This window comes from Solanum dulcamara, chromosome 12 (assembly GCF_947179165.1).
Source record: "Solanum dulcamara chromosome 12, daSolDulc1.2, whole genome shotgun sequence".
Taxonomy (NCBI): Eukaryota; Viridiplantae; Streptophyta; class Magnoliopsida; order Solanales; family Solanaceae; genus Solanum; species Solanum dulcamara.
The window spans coordinates 11,282,375-11,306,779 of NC_077248.1; the positions used below are offsets into that span (position 1 = coordinate 11,282,375).

Below are 24,405 nucleotides of genomic sequence, written 5' to 3' on the forward strand. Positions count from 1 at the left end.
ATTTGTTACTACAGCTATGTACATTCTAAATAGAACACCTTCTAAACTTCTAAACTTCAAATCTCCTTTTGAACTCCTGTTTAACCACCATACTTCTCTCTCTCTCTCATATCAGAGTATTTGGATGTCTCAGTTATGCTTTCACCACCAGATTCTCAGATAAGTTTACACCTAGAGCCATACCTGGAGTCTTTATGGGGTACTCCCTGACTCATAAATGTTACAAAATCTATGATATCCACTCCAAGAGCTTCTTTACCCGTAGAAATATTGTCTTTAAAGAATTTATATTTTCATTTCTTCATGTCAAGTCTTCTGTTTCTTCTCTCTTTCCTTTCTTAGACAAACCTGTTATTCCTATATAACCTCTTCTCACTAATCTTGATGCTAATCCTGTCCAGGGGAGTCCTCTCCTCCCACTTCTTCCTTTCTCAATCCTTCTCCTGTCTTCTTACCTATTCCTCCTTCATCTATAAATCACCAGCATTCACCTTTTCAGCCTACTTCCTCACCATCACATGAACCATCTGCACACAATCAGTTTTTCTCTTCACAGCCTTCTCCCTCATCACAATGGCATGAAAGGTGATTGGATCCGTGGTTGTTATGCGACATAATAATTTGATATATTTATAAATCCTCCATCAAAAAAAATAAAGATAAAGTGGTGGTACACTTGCTCTTTCAAATTGATGTTGAGGTGTGTCATGAAAATATGATAAGTTTCAAAGGCATAACAATGAGTAACATAATGTCCTTTTAATAAAAAATCATGAAATCCATTCCATTGGAAATGCTACCTTACCGGAAGCAAATATGGTCGACACACAAGGCCAGTCTGAAATAAAACAAAATAATTGGGGTCAAAATATTGTGCGTGGGCGTGACAAGGGCAAGAAATGATATAATAATCGTCGAGGTGGTGCCTCCAATTCTAATGCCCGGGTGGAGTCATATTTGACTCTTAAAGATGATATTTTTGATGGTCTCCATGATATTACTCATCTAGAAGCTGGAGACTTCTTTGAGGATTGAAATTGAAGATTTATCATTGAAATAAAAATAAATAATGTTGTTATTTTTATGTGTTTTACTTAAAGTTGAAGTACTTAAATTTTTCTTTTGTTAATTTTTCGTACTCCTTATTATGAATTTTTATTTTATGAAGATAAACAAAATTTCAGTTTTCAGTTGAATTCAAGATGAGTAATGGAGATATGTGCCTTCTGGACAATGCCATAACTCATACGATAGTAAAAGAAAAGAAATATTTCTCTCATTTGATTATGAAAAATGCCTATGTCAATACAATATCCGATAGTACAAATTGATTGAGGGCTCTGGAAGAGAGGCCTTGGAGGAACTATATTGGTAATTGATAATATATTGTATTATAGTAAGTATCAAAGAAACTTATTATGTTTCAAAGTTAATCGCCAAAATGGCTATCATATTGAAACTGTGAATGAAGGAAAAGTTGAATATCTTTATATTACTATAATAAATGCAGAAAAAAAAATTGTGCACTAAAAATTACCTGCAGTTTCTTCTGGGTTGTACTTGTACCATACAATATTGGTACGGTTGAATCACATGCCATAGTAAACAAAAAGTTTACTAATTCTAATAATTTTATCATTTAGCATGACCGGTTGGGCCGTCCTAATTATAATATGATGCACAGAATTATTGAAAAATCATATGGGCAAACTTTGAAGAATCAAAAAATTCTTCAATCTAAAGAATTCTCTTGTATTGTTTGTTCTCAATGAAAATAGATTATTAAACCATCAGCAACTAAGGTTGGGATTGAATCCCTTGCATTTCTGGAACGTATATAGGGTGATATATGTGGGCCAATTCACCCTTCATGTGGATCATTTAAATATTTTATGATTTTGGTAGATGCATCTACAAGATGGTCACATGTGTGCTTATTATCAATTCGTAACATGACTTTTACGAGATTGTTAGCTCAAATTATAAGGTTAAGGGAACAATTTTCAGATAATGCAATAAAGACAATTTGTCTTGATAATACTGGTGAATTTACATCTCAATCCTTTAATGATTATTATATGTCGGTTGAAATAAAAGTTGAGCATCCGATCTCTCATGTTCATACTCAAAATGGTCTAGCAGAATCATTGATTAAACGCCTTCAGTTGATAGCTAGACCATTACTAATGAGGACAAAACTTCTTCTTTTAGTATGGGGCCATGCTATTTTGCATGCGACATCACTTGTGTGCATAAGACCAACCAATTTTCATGAATTTTCTCCATTACAGTTGGCTTTTGGGAAAAAGCTAAACATTTCCCATCTTAGAATTTTTGGGTGTGCAGTATATGTTTCAATTGCTCCACCGCACAAAGATGAGTCTCCAAAGAAGATTGGAAATATATGTTGGGTATGAATCTCCTTCTATTAAATAATATTTGAAATCTATGACTGGAGATTTATTTACGACATGATTCGCTGATTGTCATTTGGATGAATTAGTATACCCAACCTTAGGGAGAGAACACAAGCAATTGGAGAATAAGATAGATTGGAATTCATTGTCACTATCTCATTTAGATCCTTGCATAAATCAATGTGAGCAAAAAGTTTAAAAGTTAATTTATTTGCAGAATATTGTAAATCAACTGTTGGATACATTTACTAACCTTCCAAGGATTATTAAATTGCATATCCCGGTTGCTAATGCTCAAGTTTGAGTTGATGTTCCGAAAGAATAACTTGTTCAGACAAATGAGTCTAGGCCACGCTTAAAATATGGAAGATCAATTGATTCCAAAGATAAACATCCTCAAAAAGAAAAGGAATAAATAATCAAGATGATCATAATTTGAAGGAAATTGCTCAAGAAGAGCCAGAGACATAACAAATAGTGATACCACCGAGGAGGTCCAATAAATTATGTCTCCATAGGAAAAAGGTGGAACCAAAATGATATTGTGGTTAATAATATTTTTGCTTATAAATTTGCCATTGAAATAATGCAACAAGATGAGGATCTTGAATCAAAATCTGTCGATGAATGTAGACAGAGAGATGATTGGTCAAATGAAAGAATGCAATTCAAGCAGAGTTAACTTCACTTGAAAAACGTGAAGTTTTTGAATCAATAATTCGAACACCTGAATGTGTCAAGCCAGTAGGGTACAAATAGATTTTTTTGCGTAAACAAAATGAAATAAGATATAAAACACAACTTGTATCCCAAGAATTTTCACAAAGGCCTGACATTGACTATATGAAAACATATTCCCTTGTAGTGGATATAATTACCTTCACGTATCTAATGAATTTGACAGTTCATGAAAGCTTGAAATGCACCTAATGAAAGTGGTCACTGCCTATTTATATGACTCATTGGACCACGATATTTTTATGAAAATTTTTGAAGGATTCAAATGCCTGAAGCATACAAGGATTCTCAAGAAACTTGTTCAATAAAGCTTCAAAAATCTTTATACGGATTGAAACAATCATGGTGAATGTGGTACAATTGTCTTAGCGAATATTTGCTACAAGAAGGATTTAGAAATGATCTAATTTGCCCTTGTGTCTTTATGAAAATGTGTGGATCTGAATTTGTCATAATAACAGTATATGTTATGATATGAATATTATTGGAACTCCTGAAAAACTTTCAAAGGCAATAAAATATCTAAAAAAGGAGTTTGAAATGAAAGATTTCAAAAAGACAAAATTTTGTCTTGGTCTACAAATTGAAAATTTTGCAAATAGGATATTTGTCCATCAGTCAACATATACTGAAAATATTTTTAAAAAGTTTTATATGGATAAAGCACATCCATTGATTACCTCAATGGTTGTGAGATCTCTTGATATTAATAAAGATCTGTTTCAACCTCATGAAAATGATGGAGAACTTGTTGGTGCTGAAATACCATATCTTAGTGCAATTGGTGCATGAATGTATCTTGCCAACAATTCTAGACTAGATATAACTTTCTCTGTAAGCTTGTTAGCAAAGTTTAGTTCTTCTTTAATACAAAGACGCTGGAGTGAAATTAAGCATATATTCAGATACCTTCGAGGGATCATTGATGTGAGATTGTTTTACTAAAATGAATTCATGTCACAATTGATTGGTTACGCAGATACAAGATATTTGTTTGATCCCCATAAAGGTCGATCGCAGACATGCTATTTATTTACATGTGGTGGTAAAGCAATATCATAGCGTTCAACAAAGCAAACTATGGTTGCCACTCCTTCAAATTATGAAGAGATAATAGTCATTCATAAAGCAAGTCGAGAATGCATTTGGTTAAGATCAATTACGGAACACATTCAAGAAACATGTGGTTTTTCTTTAAAAAGAGACGTTCCAACAATATTGTATGAAGACAATGCTGCATGTATAACTCATCTGAAGGGAGGATACGTCAAAGGAGACAAAACAAAATATATTTCACCAAAATTCTTTTTTACTCATGATCTTCAAAAGAAGGGTGAAATAGATGTCCAACATGTTCGTTCAAGTGACAATTTAGCAGATATATTTACCAAGGCATTGTTGACTTCAACCATTGAGAAAATGAGATACAAAATTAGAATGCACCGTCTTCGAAATATTAAGTGATGTTCTCATCAGGGGGAGTAAAATACGCGTTGTACTCTTTTTCCCTTAACTAAGGTTTTGTCCCACTGGTTTTTCTGGTAATGTTTTAATGAGGAAGCAATCAATGCATATTACCATGTGTGTACTCTTTTTTCTTCATTAGGATTTTTTCCATTAGATTTTTTCTAATAAGGTTTTAACAAGACGCAACATCTATGGATATTCAAAATAACTATAGATACTTGTTATTTCACTAGAATGTTTCTTTTGCATGAACATCCAAGAAGGAGTATTGTAAAGTGATGTGGCTGCCCATGTGCCTGGGACCCCACCCATACTTTTTTCATGTGCAAAATAAGGAAATTTGGCTATAAAAGCCATTTCCTTTTGAGAAATGAGAACATACACATACAATTTTCTTTTCAATTACTTTTCTTTGTTACAACGTTTCTTTTCATTTTGTTAAATTAATTTGTTTTATAACACTATATTAGCTGTTACCTTTATTTAAGATTAAGATGAGTTATTCTTAATCCTAAAATCAAGGGATATGTTTAACAAGCAAATTAAAGTACTAGTTATGTTTGGGGCAGTTGGGAACTGGGGTCTCATCTTTCCTCTTAATTAATCTGCATTTCTATGTATGTTTAATGTTCAACTTAAGAAATCTGATTTCACTAAACTCATTGCACTTTTAAAATTATGTATTAGACTCCGATATATATTAAGTGTTAGTATATATATATATATATATATATATATAAATTTTCTCTACATTTATATCATTAATTTTGACTGCATGCAACCAATGATACAATTTCAAAGAAAGACATGAAACAATGAAAAATAATAATTAATGTTACATTATGTAAGAAACCACTCATAGAATAAAAGGAATAATTCAAGTTTTATGCAATGTAATAATTATTTACATACTCAGATCATTTATAAGGTAAAACATTAATTGGTATCAAGATAAAAATGGTAATTTACCTGCTATCACAAGCTACACCAATTATACAGCATGAACAATCTTTCTAATTTAGATGAATCCGGTACGGTTGCATCCGCCCTGCCAATAATTTAGGCAAAGAGTATATATAACTTGTCTTTTCTGCACAAAAGGCAAAGAGTAAATAGTAAGACGAGACCAAATACTAGCATCCCCAATTTGGATAAAATTAAGATGAATTAGATATTATTTTTTTTTTAATTTTCCATCCGATGTCTGGTATCTGTCTTGAAATTATATAATAAAATTGGTATCTGCATTAAAACTTGACTATGGAATTCTAACCTTTAACTTGAAGAGATTTTGTTCCCTTTGGACAAACAAACCCGAAAAGAGAGATCCATATGATCGAGACTTGAAAAGGTATAATATAAATCAAATAGTAGCAATCTTGGTTAGAATTTTTCAAATTTAAAGTTTCTTGCAATGCCATAAAAAAATTACTCCCCCGTTTATCTTTACTTGTCCACTATTGACTTTGTATAATTCTTAAGAAACTATAAATAGAAGAGTAATTTTATCATATCACCCTTTGAATATAATAAATATAATGTCTTGAAAAATGTAATAGGTAAATTACTACTAATTAATAATAAGGGTAAATTAGGAACTGTGTAAATTATCTCTTGATTTTATAAATTGGACAAGTATTGTTGGACATCTATTTTTAGTATAGTAGACAAGTAAAGATGGACGGAGGGAGTACAATTTACAACTACTGACATTTATGGTGTACAAAAGGGAGGAAGCTCTTGCTTACCTCTCATTTGGACTTTGGGGCAACCATTGCTGATATTGGGGTGGAGCTAGAGCCCACTAATTAACTTAGAAGGAAGAGAATTTCGAACTCATAAGCTTCAAATCTTGGGTGCGCTTCTGGCAGAATACAAGTGTGTTATATGAAGCTTTCTACTAAAATGTAATTTACAAGAAGCAAGAAAATTACATGTAAATAATACTCGAACAGACTGGAGAAAACCTCGTGGCATTGTTGTTAGACCAATAGCTACATAAAGAAGAAACATGCTTATGGCTATACAGAAGGATTAAAGAAAGTAATCTACAGTTTCTGTTTTTTCGTGTTCATCGGTGCACGAAGAGTCTAAGATGATCTTACTAAACAATTGAGCTTCTCAAAGTGAAATAGGTGCTTCCTAACTCGATAAACATGTATACTGTATAACGTCGAGGCCATTGTCACTAAAAGGAAAGATAATAGGATCAACTTCCAGAAATCCTGAATCAAATGCAGCAGAAGAAACAAGTTAAAACACATTTCAAGTATGCAATCACAAGAAATGCTTTCTATATAATGGAAAGATAGAACTTGTATTTAAAACCAGACAAAATAATACTTAATAACAACATCATACCTAGTGTAATCCCACAAGTAGACTTTAAGGAGTTAAAGTGTATGCAGAGCAGACCTTATCACTACCTCGTGGAGATAGAGAGTCTGTAAATTTACGAATGACAACCTTTGATTACACAAAGCCTCACGTCTCTTGATCACGTGAAAGATAAATGTAGTACTAGATTATATTTTCTTATTGTTTCTCTAGCCAAGCAAATGCTTCAACCGGTACATAAGAGTTCACAATTTTCTGTGTTTCTCCAAAAGTCAAAGGCTTTGCACATATGGAGTAACTAGTATGGTACCTCTCCAAAATAATCGCCAAAAATAGAAATTACGAAGTTGTGAAAATGAAGTGCTAACAACAGAAGTATCTTTGAGGTTGTCAGAGAAAAGTTGTATAGGCCTTCTTCTTTCTCTCTATCAAGTTCTAGTTTCTTTTGTGAAGCACTTCTAAGTCTCATTGCAGCTTCGAAGGAACAATGAGTCCTAAAAATGCCTCTCCAGATTGAAATAACAATGTTCATGAAAATCTAAAATGATCATCACCTGGGGATTAGATATGATTATGCCCGAGAAATAAGTCATCAATTCCAGAGCAGACTGTAGTGAGTTTTGAACTCCTCCTACCACACAACGATCACTTTCAGGGACATGATCCTGTCCAAGTCCAGAAATGAAGATGCCATATTATGTGAATCGCAATCAAGAAGAACGATGAAGATGGCAAATCTCTTCAACGTAACTACAGCTAGCAGAAAGTTTTAGCATCCTCACCTGCATTTGCTGAATGACCGATAAATCAAACATCCACAAACCCAAGCGTGATGCAGCCACACCAGCCATAAGCATAAACGCTGATAGAAATTTCTTATGGACCCATATCGAAGCTACACATATCAACAGGCAAGTCCACTGCATAGGTAACAGAATATAACCAACTTAAAATCAACAACATTCAATGATTACTCTGTAATTTGCTAGGAAATTCTCATCATATCCTGTCACCATACAGATTTTAGCTCCTTAAGTATATACTATACTATATTTAGTACCTGTGACCAGATTGACCAAAGACCTGTTCGAAGTGTTGAAATGTGTGATTCTACGATAGGGTAGAGAAATGTTGCAGCTATCCCTATTGTTGCGCTTACTCCACGCACAATTCCAATGACATATGCAGGAATTCCTTCCCATTCAAGTGTAGCCGTCATTAACGTTCCAAAGCTGTGGCACAAATTAGACAAAAAAAATGATAAATATGATGTCCTCGGTCTATTAGCTATAAGACATTTTACTAGAAAGTTAAAGTTTTCCTCGGTAACATTAAAAACCGTCTCAGGCAAAATGGCAAAAGCACCGGGAGGCTGGTGCAGTAGCTAATTTCAAGGATGATTGTTGCAAATGATTTTTAAATTCAATTGCATAATTACGAGTAACATAATTACATTTTACCTGAGTACCGTAAAAAAAAGTAAGGCAAGAGCTAGCCCTGGGAGGACTACATCTTGCTGCAAGTACATTCTCCAAGCAGAAAGGCAAGGCAATCTTGAGATCGAGCCAACTATTTTCCTCCAGGGATTTTCAGATTGCTCCAATCCAATTCCATCTGAGTGAAACGTGCTTTTCTGTTCATGAGAAATAGAGGGGCTTATATCCGAATGCTCTGGTGAAGATCTTGAGTCCCTCCTCAGGCTTCTTTCACTTAGAGATGGAATTCCATTGTATACAGATGTAAGAAGCCAGTATTCCAAACAAACGGACATAACGTTCCAAAGAGCTAGAGTCATGGCTGATGCAGTTAGAGAAACAAAGCTGATAATGAAGCCAGTAATCACCGGAGCAAATAGCTTGCAAATCAAATCTATTCGCCTTATGATTGCATTCATATTTGTTAGCATCCCAGGAGGGTGGCCTTCTGATATTACAACTACCCTGCCAATAAAGTTCAGTTGTAAACGCCTCCAAATAAGTTATGGATGAAAATTTCAAGAAAAGGAGGGCACGCATTCTAAACATTCAGATGGCTCACCATTCTCTTTCGATCAAGATGGTTCCGGCAAGAGTTGAAAGCACACCAACAGCTCCGGATATATAAATTAAACTAACAAGTGAGATAAATGCCATAAGATTGACTGATATCAAGTCTACACGGATTAAAAGAGCAGTTACTGCACCTCCAGCAACAATAAATGAGATATTTTGGCTTAGCAGCCAAAGTTGGAGCACCTGCAACAAAGTTTGAGGATTGTATACCTAAAAAAAAAGGGCAGCCCGGTGCACTAAAGCTCCCGCTATGCGCAGGGTCCGGGGAAGGGCCCGACCACAAGGGTCTATTGTACGCAGCCTTACCTTGCATTTCTGCCAGAGGCTGTTTCCAGGATTGTATACCTAATCAAAAGTAAACATTGCGCAATGTTGAAATGTCATATATAAAATCTAGAAACTTTTAGAGCGTCTGTCCTGGTCTGAGTACTCCTGCTACCACGAAATGTTTGGTATGTAAAATATTACTCAATATCTGGGAAACCATGCATGCCAACGATTGGTTTCTAGGCCCCATATAGCTACCCCTTTGCATAGGCAGAAGGTTTTGTTCCTTTCATCAAAATATAGTACTAAAGTGGATTTTCAATGAAGATTAATGCATTTTGTGATTTTGCTTCACTAAATTACAATTTACTGACATAACTCTAAAGCATCTTTTGACCTCTTGATTCGTATATACCATTTACGTATCAATATGAATGATGTTGTTGAGGCATGGTTGCGTTGTTGTTGTTGTATGAGTGATGAATCGCCATTAGTAGATGACAATTACCATAGCAATTATTGGAAAATGTTCTTTATTTTAGAATGTATATATCTTTATCAATCATGTGTAGGGACCTGTTAAGAAAGAATCAGAACGAACCTTAACGTATGTGAACCTATCCACCCACTGTCCAATGAGGGGACCAAATAATGCCGTTGAAGCTGACTCCACCACACCATAAGCAGCCGTTAGGAGTAGAGAATCTGGCCAGACGTTGATCATGTACAAACCAACAGAGAATTCCCACATCCTGCAATTACGAAAATACAATTGAATCTGACAATCATGCTCGTATATTTCATTATGCCTTCCATAACATATATCTTAGGCTATATTGCACAATTTTGTAACTGCTAAAATGTGTCACACCCTCCCATTGAGTTCATGTTATTCTGCATTATTACCAATTTCCAGGAAACAAAGCACTACAATGTCCACAAGACTGATATCTAATGAGCATACTAACGATTTCAGCGCATGAGATTCATCGAATGGAATAGGCAGATAATTAGAGAAGCCTAGAGGTTAATTTTCCAATGTAATCATCCAGAAAAAAGAACTTTGATTCAATATTAAATTATTAGTTCCATCGATCATACTGAAAAAGGGTCATAGGCACTGGCGGAAGCAGAATTTTCACGAAGGGATTCATCATTTACTATATAAACGTTACAAAACAATATATTTTGACCTTATTGTACTATATGATTTTCAAGCCCTTCCGCCCCTCTAGATCCGCCACTGGTCATAGGCATGAAGGTTTAGGTGCAAATTAACTCAAACATGAGGAAATTATAAGTGTAGCTGAATTTCTCAATTGTAAAAAGTCATTATGAAAATTGCCTCTACATGGTCTCAAGAAATTGTTGTCAAGTGACACCACATACAAATTCAACCTTTTGTAGAGAATTTATAACTTTCATAATTTTTCTGGAAATCTTTTTTATGAAACAAGAAAAAAGGAAAACTTAAAATGCCTAGAAATAACAAAAGAAAGGAAGCAAAGAACACCAAATCTGCATAAAAGTGAATAATTTGAAGACATTTTATAATTACATACTAGCTTTATTACTTAACCACACCAAGAACAATACATAAAATCTAAATTTCTGCTTTCAAACTGGAAAATATTTAGAAAATAGAATACATAATAGTAACCTGGCACTCCATCTGGATAGGAAATGACCAACATATAGATAATTGAGAAGATCTTTTGGAAATGGAGGGTTCTGATTTTCTTGGGAAATCAATGCCTCATTCAACATGTTCGTACTCATTTAATTATTTTTTTTTGAATTAATTTCTCCTTCTTTGTGATTTGAACCAGATAATTTTGGACTTATGAATATAACAATATGAAGTTGAGAGTTATTATATTTAATTGTGATGCAGGAAGCAAGATTTAACAAACTCTCAATTGATGTACAAATAATACAAAAAATTTAGTAGGTCAGTTTATTCATGACGTAATGGATAATTTCATTGTCTTATTTCGGTTTCGACCAAAATAAAAATAAAAATAAAAATGAATACAAATGATGCTGACCCTTCAACATTTCATGAATTAATTACTAGTACATTATTTGTAGTAGTTCAACAAAATGGCAGAGGAATCAATTACTACAGGACTAATATAACAATATATAACCAGAACATCTGTTACAGGGATTTGTTTACAAGTACATGCAGAGTAGAGTCGTGATTTTTACTAATAGGTTCAAAAATGAAGTAGTAAGCACGTGAAAAAGTCGAAGAGCCTCAATATTTATTATATTAATATATAAAATAATATTAACTTTATATAAATTGTAAAATTTTTCAGCGAGAGTGATTTGGATGAACCCTTCAAATTTATCCGACTTTAACCTCGGATACATGTCAGAATAACATGGTTACACCACTAATCAAAATTTTTGGATTTGAGTTGTAAAAATAGAGAAATCTCTCCTAGGAACCATTTTCCCTTTGATGGGGTCTACAATGCTTGGATTATTTTATCTTCACCTGGCAAATCTCTCAAAGTCAAAAAATAAAACTTCTTGAACTTAAAGTTTTGTCCAAAAAAAAAAGGATCAAAAGTTTAATATCAACCACCTTCAAAGCCATTTTGTAAAATACCTCTTGAATTTGAATTAGTTAAAGCCAACTATTCAATACTAAATATCAGATGATTATATAAAAACTAAAACACGGGAGCATACAAATATTTCAGTAAGGAGTCTGTTAAATATTACGTTTTCTAAATTATATTTTGCAAATCTCAATGTAACAGATGCCAAAATAATGCAGTTTTTGTTCAATTTCGTTACGAGGAATATAGTGAAAATTTCGCTGAGATAAAATTCTTAAGGCATAATGTTGCGGAAGCCGAATATATAGATTGTGATGAAATCACAATTGTTATATCTAAATGTAGCTAATAAATAGTAAATGAGACAATAATAAAAAGAGCACCAGGAATTTACTAGGTTCGGTAAAAGTTTGTTTTCTTTTGCTTAATCCTTGGATACAATCAACCAATATTTATTTCACTCCAAAAGAATAAAAGTGAAATACTACAAGAAAGAAAGAAAATCAAATGCGTTATAAGATGAGAAGACAAGTGAGATGTGTGTTACAAATGAACCAAGAGTTACCTATTTATAGGAATGAAATCTTCCTCTTGATGTCATCCATGACATCACTATTAGTTAAAATGTCAAGGTTTACCTTGTGAAATTATTTAATGATTTACCAACATTTCAACTATAAATTTTTCACACTTGACTTTTTATACCAAAGAAGAATTATCTTCCTACCAAATCTTCACATTAATTCATCTAGAATCTTGTCAAATTTAACAAATCTCCACCTTGACAAGATTCTCCATTTTCGACTTTCTCTCAACAAATTTTGATTGTGTCTTCAACCTTAATCTTCAATGTTCAACACTGTTGATCAATTTCAAACAATGTTGAAACTTGACCGAGTCACCACTTTTGTCAGCATATTGGCAGGGTTATCTGTAGTCCGAATTTTCTGCACTATGACTCCACCTTCTTCTATGATTTCTCTTACAAAATGATATCGGATGTCAATGTGCTTCGTCCTTGCATAATAAACTTGGTTCTTTACTAAATGAATAGCACTTTGACTATAACAAAATATTGTGATACCTTCTTGTTTAATACCAAGCTCTCTGAGCAACCCTTGAAGCCAAATTACCTCCTTCATAGCCTCTGTAATCGCCCTGTACTCTGCCTCAGTGATAGACAAAGCAACTGTTGATTGCAAAGTAGACTTCCAACTAACTGGTGCATTTGTAATAGTGAAAACATAACAAGTAGTTGATCTTTGTTTGTCCAAATCACCTGCATAATCTGAATCACAATATCCAACAAGATATTGACTATCTTCCTACTCGAAAACTAAACCAACATCTACAGTATTATGAATATACCGTAGAATCCATTTTACAACTTGCTAATATTCCTTTTCAAGATAATGCATAAAGCTACTGACATCTCCCACGGCATGTGAAATATCTGGATTTGTGCAAACCATTAGATATATCAAGCTACCAACAACATTCGCATATGGTACTCTTGATATATACTCTCTTTTAATTTCAATTTTTGGCGACATAGCATCACTAAGCTTAAAGTGAGGAGCAAGTGGAGTGCTGTCATTCATACTAAATCGATTTAGTACTCTCTTCAAGTATTCCTTTTGAGATAAAAAGAGTTTCTTTGAATGTCTATCTCTTTTAATCTCCATACCAAGAATTTTCTTCGCCTCACCCAAATTCTTCATCTTGAGCTCCATTCTTAGTTGAGTTTTCAGCTTCTCAATTTCCTCTTGACTTTTAGAAGCTATCAACATATCATCAACATATAGGATGAGATATATAAAGGATCCGTCTTCAAGTTTACTCAAATACACACAATGATCGTAGTTACTTCTTCTATACTTTTGCTGCAACATAAATTTGTCATCGTTTGTACCATTATCTAGATGATTGTTTTAATCCATACAATAATTTTTTAAGTTTGCACATCATATTTTATTTTTTAACAACTTTGAATCCTTCAACTTGAGTCATGTAGATTTCCTCTTCCAAGTCTCCATGTAAAAATGCAGTTTTTACACCCAACTGAACTAATTTCAAATTCAAATGTGCTACCAAAATCAACAAAACTCTAATGAAGGAGTGTTTCACGATTGGAGAAAATACCGCATTATAATCAATTTCCTCCTTTTGAGCATATCCTTTGGCCACCAATCTTGCTTTGTAGCGAATATTTTCTTGATTAGAAAATCCTTCTTTCTTTGCATATACCCATTTTCACCCAATTACTTTCTTTCCCTTTGAAAGATTGACCAATTTCCATGTGTGATTCTGATGAAGGGACTGCATTTTTTCATTCATGACTATCCTCCATTTATCTTCTTCTGAACTTTGGACTACATCTTTATAAGTGGTATGAATGCCATCAGTTGCAATTGAGTCTGCACAAGCCACCATATCTATGAGTCGAGCAGGTTTTCTTATTGTTCTCTTTGGCTTGCTAGTTGCTATTGATTCAAGTTGTGGTTGAGGTTCTTGAGATGGAATCTCCCCTTCAACTGGCTCTTCTTTCAGAGAAAAATCTTCTGTTGTTTCCTCATTTTTTCTTTGTGTTGGGAACATTATTTTTTTCTCAAACTCCACCTAATTTGAAGCACCATCAATTTGTTGGACATCTTCAATCATTACCTTATTTTTCAAGGAAGATTCATCAAAGGTAACATTCCCGTTAAAAATAATTTTTCTTATTTTCGGACACCATAAACGGTTACCCTTGACTCCAGAAGTAATCCCCATCAATAGAGCTTTCTTTGCTCTTGGATTCAATTTTGACGCTTTTACATGATAATATGTAATTGAGCCAAATACATATAAAGAATCATAATCTTCAGCAGGTTTTCCATACCATAATGGTTTCTTGCCACCAATAGCAGTAGATAGTAGACGATTAATGAGGTAGTATGCATATGTTATTTCCTCAGCCCAAAATTCTTTGCCCAAGTCAGCATTGGATAACATACACCGATCTTTCTCTAGTAAAGTCTGATTCATGCGTTCTACCACTCTATTCTGTTGTGGTGTATTTCTAACGGTGAAATATCTGGCGATGCCATTATCTTCACAAATCTTTTAGAAAAGATCTTTTTGTATTCTCCACCATTGTCTGTATGAAGACACTTGATCTTTCTGCCACTTTGAGTCTCTATCATTGCCTTTCGTTTGAGAAAAATTTTCAATACTTCATTTTTATTTTTATCGTATACACCCACAACCTTCGAGAAAAGTCATCAACAAAGATTACAAATTAGTGTTTCCCACCTATTGAAGGTGTTTTGGAAGCACCCCAAATATCAGAGTGAACTTAATCCAAAATACCTTTAGTATTATGGATAGTTGTTTCAAATTTAACCCTTGTCTATTTTTTCTTGATACAATGCTCACAAAACTCCAAGTGGCAAGTTTTTACCCCTTTCAGCAATCTTTGATCTGATAAAGTTTTCAAGAATTTTCCTCCAGCATGTCCCAAGCGCATATGCCATAACCTTGTCATTTATGCCTCCTTGTCATCATTGGATGTTGTTGTCGCTGTGCCAATAATTGTACTACCTTAATAGTAGTACATGTTATTGTTTCTTTGAATCGCCTTCATTACCACCAGTGCACCGGAGCATATTCTCATTATCCCATTATCTGCAATGATTTTTAACTTCTTTGACTCTAGGGCTCCTACAAAAATGAGATTTTTCTTCAAATCCAATACGTATCGAACATCTATTAATGTTGTGCTCAATCCATCATGATTCCTTAATCGGATTGAACCAATACCATATGCGGTAAGAGGATTATTGTTTGCAGTGTGAGCAACTCCAAATTCTCCTTCTTGTAGATCAATAAACAAGTCCCGATTTGGACACATATGATAGCTACAAGCTGAGTCCATCAACCATACATCAGATGATTTGGATGGCTCCATTGTAATCAGCGAGAAATCAGAGTCATCACAATCAACTATATTTAAATCAATGAAAACCTTCCTATTTTTTGGTTTGGTCTTGCTTTTCACATTTGGACAGTCTTTCTTTCAGTGACCTTTTTCACGACAAAAGACACATTCATTTTTGCTGGATCTAGATCTTGACTTGGATCTTGGTTTCTTCGTTCTCGTCTGATTTTGAGAACGACCTCTCACGAACAGTACTTCAGCTTCTCTAACTTTTTGTTTTTCTCTCTTCCTTTGTTCATAACTATACAAGGTAGAACAAACTTCTTTGAGAGATACTTCATCATTCTCATAACGTAAAGTAATTTGAAGGTGCTCGAACTCATCGAAAAGTGAACTTAACAACATTAAGGCCATATTTTCAGTCAATAAAAGCTACATCCATATTCTGCAAATCTGTCACCAACTTATTAAAATTGGTAATATGATCATTCATTATGCTACTGGGGATATATGTGAAGTGTAACAGTTTCTTTTTCATGTAAAGTTTATTTTGACTGTTTTTCTTCAATAATTTCTCCTCTAGTGCATTCCACAATTTACTTGCAGAAATTTCCTTTGTGTATGGATACTTTTGTTCTCTTGCAAGGTAAGTGGATACTTTTGTTCTCTTGCAAGTTAAGATTGAATGGTACCGCAAACAACACGGTTGATAATCTTCCAATCTTCTTCTCCTACACCATCTGATAATCGCCTTGCCACATTCTAAAATGTCCTAATCCGTCAAAAATTTCAATTGCAAATTTCGCATTTGATACAATTCTTGTCATAAGTGGAATTTGTAGTTTGATACAATTCTTGTCATAAGTGAAGATGCCAACGATGACATATTATTGACATTCGATGTGGACTCATTATTTTTTTATCTTCCATTTTTGCTACAAATACTATTTATTAGCTAACCAATGTAAAAGACCAAAGTAAATCTTTTTCTAATATGGAAGTTCAGACTGTGTTACAACCACAGAGCATACTCATATAAAGCCTTGGCTCTAATACTAATTATTGCGGAAGTCGAATATATAGAGAGTGATAAAATCACAACTGCTATAGCTAAATGCAGCTAATAAATAGTAAATGAGACAATAATAAAAAGAATATCAGGAATTTACGAGGTTCGTTAAAAGTTTGTTTTCTTTTGCTTAATCCTCGGACACAATCAACCAATATTTATTTCACTCCAAAAGAATACAAGTGAAATTCTACAAGAAATAAAGAAGATCAAATGCCTTAAAAAATGAGAAGGCAAGTAAGAAGTGTGTTACAAATGAACCAAGAGCTACCTATTTATAGGAATGAAATCTTCCTCTTGATGTCTTCTATGACATCACTATGGGTTAAAATGTCAAGGTTTATCTTGTGAAACCATTTAGTGGTTTACCAATATTTCAACTACAACCAGCCTATACATCCCCCACATTTGTTTGTTTCTTTACTAACTGCTTATGCAGGTTCTCAGAGTCTCAAACAAAGGGAGACAACAACCTGGTATGCTAGGAACTCATCAACACATCAATAATCCATCCATACCAATTTCCATACTTCAACACCTGCAGCAACACTCTTGCACCCCAGCTACAAATCTAAATTTGAGAAAACATTGCTTCTCAATTCATCAGCTGCCAACATCATCCATCATCTTCCCCACCAATATGCAGCACACAAGGAGCAACTACAAATCAATAATACTAGTTACAGCAGCTTGCAGAATTGTTTGTTTGTGTGTTGCTCTGGGTTTGTTTGTCTGTGCAGGTATCCCAAGGAGATGATCCTCATCACAATGAAGGATCTATTTCTGAGTATAACATGCAACAACAAGCAGCCTACCACTTCAGCAAGAGAGGCCATAAGGAATGGGTTACAGATTTGCAGCAGCCTTTACATATCCTACATTTGTCTGTTTCTTTGGCCTCTTGTAGGTGCAGGTTTACAGAGCTTCAAACGAAGGGAGACTAAAGACTGGCATGCTAAGGCCTCCCCAACACTCTCCAACAATCCATACATGCCAGCTACTATGCTTCATTGTGTGCAGCAGTCCTATGGCAGCCAAGCTACTTGGAATCCTTGGTGGGTTACTTGTTTGAGTGCAGGCTACACTAATGGCTGGAACACTCCAATATGCAAGGCACCATCAGATGAGCTTCCAAGAAGCTGCACACATCAGAGCTGTAACACCTTCAAAATACAGCATGCAACAAGTCAGTGCCAATATTTTATCAACAACAACTCCAAGGCTGCTGGTTGCTACAGCTCAATATATTTCCTCTCCTATCATCCTCCCTAACTGATATATACATGATCTTGATGTGGATGCACCCTTCCATTTGGACTTACTTGGTATGACAAGACTAAAAAGGGCAAAGATGAACAGAACTTCCTCACCCCATGCGAGATAGAAGGTTCATATACTTGTTCTTCTTCAATTTAGCTATGTATGATACGTAGCGTAGTTGAATATGACTAGTGTAGGTTACTTTCTTGTTTTCTCATGGAAGGGAAGAGTCTCCCTCATTTATGCTTTCTTAGTCGACTTATACCGGGAGGAGTCCTCCCATAGGTTTATCGTTTTCCATCTAGTAATGGGGATGAGTAGGCCGACCTGAGTAGGTCGGCTGACTCATGAACCATCCTAAGTTCGGAGGTAAGATTTATGTCCCCCTCCGTGTATTTTTCTTTAATTTTATTTATGATAAGGCTTGGGGGTGCTTCTCAACCCCTGACTGTGCACGAGAGGTGGGAGCCTCGTGTAGGGTCTGTTCCCATAAAAAAAAAATATTTCAACTACAAATTTTCTACCTTGACTTTTTATACCAAAGAAGAATTATCTTTCTACCAAATCTTCACATTAATTCATCTAGAATATTATCAAACTTAACACATAATACGTAAATGTGCCTTTTAATTTGACCTCAACGAACATATGTACTTTCTAACTTTGAATATGCATAAGTAGATACTAAAACTCGCATAAAATTGAACAAGTAGACACAAAGCGTCCTATGTGACATAACACACATAGTATACCATGCTGGATGCATTTGTTCAACTTTATATAAATTTAAGTGTCTATTTGTACAAATCAAAAATTAGATGACAAAAATGTCAGATGAAACCAAATTAAAAGAGATGTTTATATATTATGCCAATTCAAAATATATTCTTGTCCATTTAAGAGTGATATTATAATTATTATAGTAGTGAAAAATACAATTTGGTAATTGAAATTGTAAAAAAAAAAAAAAGTGGTGCCATAAACATCATCCTAGCTACTTCAATTGTCAAGCTCCAATTAATCACCTTATCTTAGTGCCTATCACTTTCTTTTATTAGTTTCATTGTTTATGTTAATTATTTATTGAATATTAATCTGCCTCTTTATTATTAACTCATTACTACAATTCAAGTTGAAAAGTTGTACCGTTAAATTTTATGTTTATTTTGCTTAATTCTAACAACCGTATTATTTGAAAAGAAAAGAAAATAGTAAAATTTCAATAAATACAATAATTGTAACGAAATGTCAGGGCAGTGCTGTCAGTTCAAATAACTATTCTTTATTTTCTCCCATGAAACTATTTGGGTCAATTTATGAGCCAAAAGTGATGAGGAAAAGAAAGAAAACCATTGTCTATTTTAGCAGTCAAGTTTTTTTTTTGTCTTCTTGCACAGACAGATCTTAGTTTCATGATGCCGTATGAATTATAATATAAATCATATAATATATTGACTGAGCAGAGCAAACATCCAGAAAAGAAAACAAAACAAAACAAGAACAGCAGCAAATATTGATCCCCCCATATTTGTCCAAATACAATTTTTTTAAGTGGGGAAAAAGACATAAATGAGAGAATACTTCCGATAGATATCTTTTTTTTTTTACCTGATGTCCGAAACTCGTATTCGTATTGAAGCTCTGATTAATTTTAAATTGTGTTTTACAAGGCCCATTTAAAAATGACGCTTACAACAATTTTTTTTTCATAACTTTCATACCCAAAACCTCTGATTAAAAATAAAACCGTTTCACCACTACAATAGAATCCACTTGTTCCAATAGATTTCTTTGACTTGGTATTAATTAAGGCTATCGAAAGGGACAAGACAGAAGTGGGACGGAACGCTAGTCCCATCTCATTCCACTAAGCTTATGGGACGAAAAGTCTTTAGTGAGATTTTCACAGATTAAAAATCCCTTAAGGTCGGTGAACGAAGAAATAACTTCAAATTTATTATTTTACTTTTAATAACATAAATTATATTTACATAAATATTTATATCTTATTTTAAATGATAAATTTCAATATGTTTTTAATTTTTTAAAAAGTTATATATATAGTTAAATAACCTTATATAAATTAAAACGGAGAGCATAATATATTTGAAAGATTTTGCTATTCTTTGGAGTAGTTTGTGTAATTTGAAGCTTCGATATATACAACATACAAGAACACAATGAATCCATATAAAGGTAAATGTGGAAGTCAAATACAAATGCGGTCAAAGTTATTATTTTTTACACAAATCATATATTTATATTGAAAATAATTGTAGAGTTCTCCTTCCAATTCTCTACGACTCTATAAATATTTTAAATACTTTATGAAATATCTTAAATATTAATTAAGTTGATTATAAATTCTTAACATATGGTATCAGAGTCTGGTGGGATAAGAGCGAAATAACGTACACTTGTTGAATATTTTTGAAGGACACAACTGGTTGCTCACCACTTAAATTTTATTATTATAAAATAAAGACCCAGTTCGATCCTACAATTCTTGTACTCAGTTTTTTTGCACTTACATTCTAGTAACTCTCTCTTATTTCTCACTCACTTGTTGCTTAAGCAACACTCTTTACTTGAGAACTCACTCTAATTTTTTTTTTTTTTTGATAAATAAAGGATATTATATTAACTTAATAATATGCATCATTACAGTGTATCATGGCAGCAGTGCTGCTAGAAGAGTTTGGAGGAGCATTAGTTACAAAAGTAGAAATAGTGGTGGTAGTAGTATGCATACGATGGGGGGTAGGGGATGGCCTTTTGAGCCTTACAAAAGTAGTTTCTATTTTGTCTATAACCACTGCGTGGGTTACAAAGGGGGGTGGGGGGTGGGTGGGGGGACTATCCATTCCGTTCTAGCACCAAAACACCTAGATTGAGCTATTTCCTTAGCTAAAACATCTGCTACCTGATTCCCTTCGCGATAACTATGCTGAATTTAGGGGTTCCCCAGCTGGTACATTAGCTCCCTGCACTCAAGGATTATGTTAGCATAAACAAGATGATCTTTAGAGATTATGTCTATAACTGATTTTGAATCTAGATCGATGATTAAAGGTGTCAGATGTGTTAGGATATACTATTAATCATGCGTTTAGATATAATATTATTTATTGAACAATTGTTTATTTATTTATTCAATTATTCAATTCAATAAAGTGTTACATTAAATAGATCATTTTGTCATATATGTGTCCTCCACTTATATAGTAGATGATTTGGTGTATAGAGTTTGAGCTTATACATAGAAGATTAAATCATCGATTCTTATAAGTTAAAAGTTATAGTTCATAACTCGCAGATGGAAATTTGGACAAACCATCAGAAAGATTGTAGCACGAGATTAAATATAATTTATCTTGATTATGAGAATGATATAGTTCTATCTTCTCGTGCTAGTGCATTTTGTATCTATTGAACGGGACCGAGTAGAGATAGATGTTTTAGACTGACTGATAAAAATATATTCTCTAAACTATTAAATGTACTTATATTCTTAATCTTGATATAACGATTATAATATGTATATATTAATTATCGTTTTGAATTATTAAAATGTGAGATTTTGAGATGAATCAATATGCCTGGTAGATTGGATGATAATAATATATATTGATGAAATAATTAGTTAGTTGATGGAATTCATGTCTCAATATAGAGATTGATGATACACCTTTTTATGAGAAGCTTATAAGTTTTCATGTGCAAACCCGACCGGTAGATTTATGAATCTGGCACATAAAATAAGTTAAGTATTGCTCTAAAGGAAATTAATCATTGAATTAAATTCGTCAGTAATTTAATTTATTGATTAGTATCTGTAATCTTAACATGGGGAATTACATAAGTGTTTAATAGGAAATTTTGAAATATAAATAGAGGAGTGCAATTGCGAATTTTTAATGGAATGATTTATAATTTATTATGGTAAGAATAATTCAAATTAATTTTTGGAATTATTTTCATAAGAAGCCTCAATAATTAATTTTATGGTCCCTACAATATCCATATTTAACTGGAACTCAAATTTATACCTATGTTCAATTGTATGTATAATTCGTGGTTGATTAATTTTTTTTAATCACGAATAGAACAAAACAGGTTAAACTTGAAGTGGTTTGTTTTGTTGGGTGCATACGGAAATAATAACTTATGTGAATTTATGTTTTTTCATGAAGTCATGCACTTTGTCTCTTCTTAATGATGGATTAGATTGAAGAATTTTAATGGCTGCACATGTTGTTATTTGTTCTTTTCCTGTTGCGGCAGCTTTGTGAGAAAAAAAAATAAAAAAAATCAAGTTTTATCTCATATTGTGACTGCTAGCTATTACTTATATTAATATATATAAACCCAAGTCAAAAGTTTCTCAAAAGAATAAAGTTGATGTTGGGTGGAGATACATATTAATATTGGATGGAATCTTTTGTTGATGGCGGTAATGGGCAATTTTCTTATGCACTAGTGATTGATTTTTTTTTAATTTGTTTTGGTTTATACGGTAATGAACCAAAGGTGCATATTTGTTTTGAAATTTTGTTCAAGGCTGTTTATTAATAATATACATGGGCACAAATTTTGTATATAGTGTTATGTTCAAAGATTTTATATGTAATCGTATATATATGTGTGAGATGACACTTTTGAGTAAATAAACGGTGGGTTTTTGTAAATTTTTTAAAAATTGGTACAAAAAAAATCTATATTATATGGTGATTAGGGTTCTTCCCGATAATTACCAAAATTAAATAGTAATGAAGTATTAAGTTATGTGTTGGCTTAGACCTTCCTCCCTATCGGATGAATTTAATACAAGTCATTATTTATTTAATTGCTAGATTGATAATTTGTATTAACCTCCTAAACTGAGTAATATATGATTGGATCAATGTAACTAGGGTCTTGATTTTCACTTGACTTAAACTAACAGTAGACTCTCCATCTGAGTTAGGTCTGTAAGAGTTCATGGAGTGAATAATCAGTCATTATATATGTATATTGTATGAGTAATTCTCCAATCCCATCGATTGGCTATTCAAGATCATGAATGTATATGTATGTGATGAGTTTGAATGTAAATATTCAATATTTATATGACTGTTTAATTGATCTATTGTAACTATTTTTTCAATCTGAGATTCAACATGTCTCCTTTTAATCCCCTTAGCACTATTTTGGGTCAAAATAAACTTGAGGGTCCTAATTATGTTGACTGGAGGAGAAATCTTGACATCGTGTTAACTCCTGAAGAGTACAAATTTGTACTCTATGAAGAATGTCCATCGAAACCAAGTGAACAGTCTAGTGATGAGGATAAGTTAGCTTATCAAAAATGGCAAAAAGCTGATGAGATGGAGCGATGTTACATTCTGGCTTCAATGTCAAATGTGTTGCAATATCAGCATCAAGCTATGTTTTCTACTTTTGAGATTCTGGAGAATCTCAAACAAATATTTGGGGACCAGAGTCGATCAGCTAAGCAGACTGCCATGAGAGATCTCATGAACACTAAGATGGCGGAAGGCACTCCTGTTAAAGACCATGTTTTGAAGATGATAAGCCTTCTGAATGAACTAAAGGTCTTGGGGGCTGAAATTGATAATGACTCCCAAGTTGAAATGATATTGCAGTCCCTGCCAAATAGTTTTCAATAGTTTTGCCTGAACTATAATATGAATAAGATGAGTCTATTTTTGGCACAACTATTGAATGAGCTGCAGGTGGAAGAGATAATTATCAAAAAATAGGCACCACCTATGGCACTATAGTTGAGAAAGGTTCTACTTCTAAATCGAAAGGTGGACAAAAGAAGAAAAAGGCTCACAAAGGCAAGGCAGTTGCACATCCAACTGGAGGCGTGAAAAAGCCTAAGGGCAAGTGTTTTCATTCCAAGATACCAGGTCATTGGAAGGCTCATTTTCTAGTTTTCTTAGCCAAGCAGAAAAAATAACCGAAGTAACTCACTTTCACTTGTTGTTGAAATATTTTTAGCGACTGTTTCTACCACATCATGGTGTGTAGACTCAGGAGCCACTGATTATATCTGCACTTCTTTGCAGGGGTTTCAAGAAACGTGCAAGCTGATTAGAGGTGAAGTTAGTATTTTTCAAATGGATGGTTCAGCAGCTCCAACTTTATCATTAGGAAATATTAGTATTTCGTTTGATAGTGGTAGAGTTTTAATTTTAAAAGACGTTTTATATGCACCTACTGTTAGAAGAAATTTGATTTCAGTTTCTAAAGCTTTGAGAGATGGTTATGATGTTAATTTTTCTGATAACTCGTGCGTTAT

At 33.5% G+C, this 24,405-nt stretch overlaps 1 protein-coding gene and 1 pseudogene across 2 annotated transcripts; one reads left to right on the forward strand and one right to left on the reverse strand.

Annotated features, from left to right (window-relative positions):
- Nucleotides 1-6,503: 6,503 nt before the first annotated feature.
- On the reverse strand, nucleotides 6,504-10,344 carry LOC129876688 (solute carrier family 40 member 2-like). 2 transcript variants are annotated; one of them, XM_055952176.1, is made up of 8 exons: nucleotides 9,879-10,344; nucleotides 8,997-9,193; nucleotides 8,420-8,899; nucleotides 8,020-8,191; nucleotides 7,742-7,879; nucleotides 7,514-7,624; nucleotides 6,984-7,066; nucleotides 6,759-6,847 (listed from the first exon to the last, which is right to left on the reverse strand). In XM_055952176.1, the coding sequence occupies exons 1-7, from the start codon at nucleotides 10,026-10,028 to the stop codon at nucleotides 7,016-7,018; spliced, it is 1,299 nt and encodes a 432-aa protein (XP_055808151.1). In that variant the 5' UTR covers nucleotides 10,029-10,344; the 3' UTR covers nucleotides 6,759-6,847; nucleotides 6,984-7,015. The 2 variants fall into 2 exon arrangements, with proteins under 2 accessions (XP_055808150.1, XP_055808151.1); XM_055952175.1 differs by lacking the exon at nucleotides 6,984-7,066 and having other exon boundaries at nucleotides 6,504-6,847.
- A 12,913-nt stretch (nucleotides 10,345-23,257) lies between these two features.
- LOC129875598 (uncharacterized) lies at nucleotides 23,258-24,201 on the forward strand (annotated as a pseudogene).
- Nucleotides 24,202-24,405: the final 204 nt, after the last annotated feature.